We start from the raw sequence: 4,501 nt of genomic DNA, 5'->3' as shown, positions 1-4,501 counted from the left end.
CTGCATCTCTTTTATGTCTCAGAGGGAAACTTTGGTTTCTCTGAAAGATCATTAACAGGCAACGTTTCAAAACCTCGTTGAAACTAAATTTGTTGTGAAGGTTTTTCCAGGAGACTCTTCCACCAAACTGCCTGACAACATTACATGAATGAAATGGACTGTGTTGTACTCTGGTGTATTGTTGGTGGGCAGCGACTCGCTTTTGGAGCCTCTTGAGGCCATTTGAAGAACTGTCAGTCTGCAGCCTCTGGGCCAATCACAGGGGAGCTTTGAGGCTGTGCTTTCATGGAAATGGAAGAAGTGTGTTTTTAGGACAAAACCTGTTTTTAGAACGTTTCAAAGTTGGTGGGGAGAATTTGTCAATAAATGGACGGCTCAAACTCAAAGACATCAGAAACAGTCGGTTGAAAGGCGAAGCGTCTCGTAGGAAGAGCTGCACAGGAAGAGGAAGTTGTGGTGTTCGTTGCACTTCGGCCGGATCTCGGTCTGATGCTGACAGTCGGCAGGAAGACGACATGGAGGTCAGAGCTCTCTGCATCAGACTGGGTGAGCACCACAGTCTCAGGTTTCTGCTTCTTCTTTCAAAGTTGGACATGTTCCATTATAAAAGTTCTTCTTCTTCTAACCCACTCATTTCTCTCTTTGTCTTTCCAGTGATGTTTGTATTCGTTGCACACGTCCAGTACAGCAGTAAGTAGCACTCAATTCTACACCAGCTTTTACAAAGCACTTTTTTGGAATATAGATGTTCCTGATTGGATCTAAAACAAACCTTCAATCAAATATTTGAACTATCGTATCTGTTTCCATGACGTCACGTGAAGTCGTGCGTTTGAGTTTGTTCGTCTCTTCTGATTTGGTGATGTCTACGATGGACGTCCTGTTTTGTCCGGCTGTGGCCGGTTCATTGGAGGCAGATCTTGTCCTAACGCCGTCCGTCTCCCTCAGATGCGGCTCTTCGTATTGTTCCCGACAGACTGCAGCTGTTTCAGTACGAGTCCGTCTCCTTTCACTGTGAGGGTCTTAACGGCTCCGGTCAGTCGAGCGGGATCAGGAACGCCGCCGGCTTTATTTCAGTCTGTAACGATACGCGGACGGCGGCAGCGTCGTGCACCATCCGACGAGCCTACGTAGGAGACAGCGGAGAGTACTGGTGTGAGACCGAAGGAGGACAGAGAAGCGGCGCCGTCACGATCACCGTCACCGGTGAGTTCAGGTTTCCGTGACGACCTGCTGCGTGAATTGAATTGTTGAAGTGGAAATAAAAGAGGTGTTTTTGTTCCAGCTGGTTCTGTGGTGCTGCAGAGTCCCGTCTCTCCTGTGAAGGAAGGAGACTGTGTGATTCTGCGCTGCAGAACAAAGACGACCACTTCTTCCCTCTTCCCAGCTGACTTCTACAAAGATGGCGTCCCGGTGGGGAGCGGCTCCGCAGGAGAGATGAGCGTCCACCGTGTTTCTACGGCCGACGAAGGACTCTACAAGTGCAGCTTCTCCAACAGTGGAGAATCAGCAGAGAGCCGGCTGGCTGTCAGAGGTGAAGCACCCAACTGTTTAAACTTAACGCCTCGAAAATCAACGCCGGTTCATCTGCAGTGTGAAGACAGAACAACGTTTGACTGCTGGATTTGTTGTCTCATCCTGTTTGAAATGAATCGGTCCTGTTCAGGTTTCACTATGTAGCTACGTAACACTGCAGTGATCCTTGTTCCAGACAACCTGCTGCTCACAGTTGCTGTAAATCTATTCTCTCTTGGTTTTGTCTCGAAGAGACCGGCGTCCTCGCGGGCGAGTCCCGTCGTCTTCACCTCGTGTTCAGGAGCGTGTCCGTCGTTGTGATGGTGGCGCTGCTGCTGCTGCTGCTGGGACTTCTTCACTGGAGGAAACTCCAGCTTACACGGAAATAACACGCGTGCAGCTCGTTGACTGTTGAAGAACTACAACAGAGGAGGTTTGAAATCTGGTGAATCAGCAGAGCGCCAAAAGGTGTTTGTTGGATTTTCTCCAGCATCTGTTTTGACTCTTTTTCTCTTGTTCGCGGCGGCGGTTCGTTTTTGAGTGTCGTTGTTTGACAGCTTTGATATTTGTGAAAGCCGTTGGACCTTCTGGTGAGCAGAGAGCCATGAAAACCACGGACGTGCTGAGCGGCTATTTTAAAAGGCCAGACGTGTTTTCTCAGCATCTGTTCTCTGGCTTTTGTTTCACGTTACAGACGCAGGTGATAATTTGAGCTTCTCGAACACAAACCACACGAGAACGAGTTCGTAGACGAGCTTCTCCAGCGGCTCGTTAAAAACGACGCCTCAATATAAGAACAGAATATCAAGTCTGATGATTCACATCAACTTTATATGTTTGATTGATTAATTAAGGGAATAGAATAAGGCTTCTAACATAATTTAATACATGTATACAACCTGATTTTTTTAACATTTAAAAAATATGCAAACGATATTTTTACTCAAATATTCACGATGATGTTCGTATGAATGTCATTTATTCATAAAACTATATCTGATAGGATGAAACAACATCTCTGGAAGTTGAAATGTAAATCAGCATCTGGACTATAAAGCTCAATTCAACAGTTGTTTTAATTTGATGTTTCATTTCTTTGACAGAAAACACAGAGAAGCAAATTTATAAGATCAAAGAAAAAATGCAGACGAACGAAACGATGTGGAAAATGTAAAAACCCGACCCAGTAGGAAGCCACGACAACTGGAAGAACATGTTTGTGTTGCAGCTCAAATGACATGAAATCAGTGGAGCAAATACAAAATAAAAGTGATTTTAATTGAACTTTGTCTACTTTGTGTGAACTTTCAATAAATCATTAAAAAGTAGGAGAGACGTGTTTCAGATCAGATCAGGAAGAAAAGTCATTTTGCTGAGTCGTGCTGTTTTAGATTACAGTGCTTTCTTTAAATGGAGCTGCAGGACGACCTGCAGTTGGTCTTCAGTCCTCAAAGACTTCCTTCCTCATCAGATCAATTACTGGATGGAAACTTTTTGTCATGACTTGTTACTGTTGGTGATTAAAGCAACTAAATGAGGACTATAGTAGTTTGATCTCTCCAGTCTGAGTGATGAAGCTGAGCTGCAGCTGGTCTTCAGGCCTCCAGGGCTTCACTTCGTTCCACACCAGGTGACCAACATTAGGATTATGTCTGCCACAACCTGAACTCCACATCTGTAAATATAGTAAACAAAGGTCAAAGACTGAGAAGCAAAAGAAAGACCAAAAAAAGGAAATGAAAGAAAATAAATAAAGTAACAACATAACTGAAACATCAAGAAACACTCACAGTGACTCTCCCTCCACTCCTGATGTTGAAAGGCTCCTTGAATGTGTACATGAAGGTTTCTGTGTTGTTGACTTGTAGTTTTAACCAGCAGCCTCTCAGTTGTTCCTCCTGCAGGACATTTAACCACCAGAGGAACAATGAGACAAAGACACAACAACAAATGAATGTTGGTGAGCATTAAATCGGTCATTTCTATTATTTACATGAAAATAGATTGTGACATTAACAGCAGGTTGTTGTTGTTGTCCTGGTTTGTACGGGACATTAGGAACACCTTGTTTAGTGTATTACTGTTCTACAGTTGTATAGTGTTGTATGTTGAACACCAACAGTACTTATTCAGTGTTTATCTACACAAACAGTGTTACCTGCTTGGAGGTGTTCATGAGACGGATATATTTGCCCCATTGGTCGACCTCCACAGTGATGTGTCCTGTTGCTGAGCTCTGATTGGCTGAACTGCTGCTGGAGGTTGTCTGTCTTTGTCCTAACTGAGTGAGACAACACACAAGAGACACTTGAAACTTGTCTGTCAAAGAGACCTGAAATCATGACATCACTTCCTGTCTAGCCTCTGTCCCACTAGCTTCATTAACAAATACAATCTCTGACTCAGCATTTCTTTTCTTGTTTTTTCTGAAATAAATAGTTTGTTCCAGAAGTTCACTCCAACAGCAGATATTTGAAATTCAAACCGTTGTTGTTTCAACAAAGTTCATGAACAGAAAGCTACGAGCACCTCAGAGCCGACACTGGTGTCACATCACCAGATCTCTGCCATTTGTAGGGATTGTGGGTCATGGTGTTTGTTAACGGCTGCTGAAAGGAACAAATCTGGACGAAACAGAAGTGTTGAACCAGTTCAGGTCTCTGAAGTGTGATCTGCTGCACGTTTCCTACGTTTCTCATTTCTTCCATCTAGAATAATCAGTGCTGTTTTATGAAAACAGTTTGATTAATAACAGAGTGTGAAGTTAATAAAATGAACCTCGGTCTGCAGATTCTTCTTCTGCTGCTCTGATTTCTCCTTTTCTGTCTTTTCATCCTTCAGGTCTTTTTCTAGCTGATGATTCTCTTTTTCAGCTCCTTCTCCTCCTCCCTCCTCCTCCTCTGCTCCCCCTCCTCTTCCCTCCTCCTCCTCTCCTCTTCCTCCTCTCCTCCTCCTCCTCCTCCTCTCCTCCTCCTCCAACTCCTCC

The 4,501-nt window shown here is 44.2% G+C and overlaps 1 protein-coding gene across 4 annotated transcripts; it reads left to right on the top strand.

Annotated features, from left to right (window-relative positions):
* Positions 1–253: 253 nt before the first annotated feature.
* On the top strand, positions 254–2,799 carry LOC138632433 (putative high affinity immunoglobulin gamma Fc receptor IB). 4 transcript variants are annotated; one of them, XM_069717998.1, is made up of 4 exons: positions 254–690; positions 949–1,206; positions 1,286–1,534; positions 1,768–2,799. In XM_069717998.1, exons 1-4 carry the CDS (start codon positions 516–518, stop codon positions 1,902–1,904), a joined length of 819 nt encoding a protein of 272 aa, XP_069574099.1. In that variant the 5' UTR covers positions 254–515; the 3' UTR covers positions 1,905–2,799. The 4 variants fall into 4 exon arrangements, with proteins under 4 accessions (XP_069574099.1, XP_069574100.1, XP_069574101.1 ...); XM_069717999.1 differs by having other exon boundaries at positions 255–565; positions 655–690; positions 1,286–1,859; XM_069718000.1 differs by having other exon boundaries at positions 257–546; positions 655–690; positions 1,286–1,859.
* Positions 2,800–4,501: the final 1,702 nt, after the last annotated feature.

Source organism: Brachyistius frenatus, unplaced genomic scaffold (assembly GCF_029030835.1).
Source record: "Brachyistius frenatus isolate BFR_SWC_R1_liver_20210118 unplaced genomic scaffold, ASM2903083v1 Contig_184, whole genome shotgun sequence".
In the NCBI taxonomy this organism is placed as follows: domain Eukaryota; kingdom Metazoa; phylum Chordata; class Actinopteri; family Embiotocidae; genus Brachyistius; species Brachyistius frenatus.
Note: the sequence above shows the minus strand (reverse complement) of the source record. Positions and strands in the feature narration are given on the sequence as shown.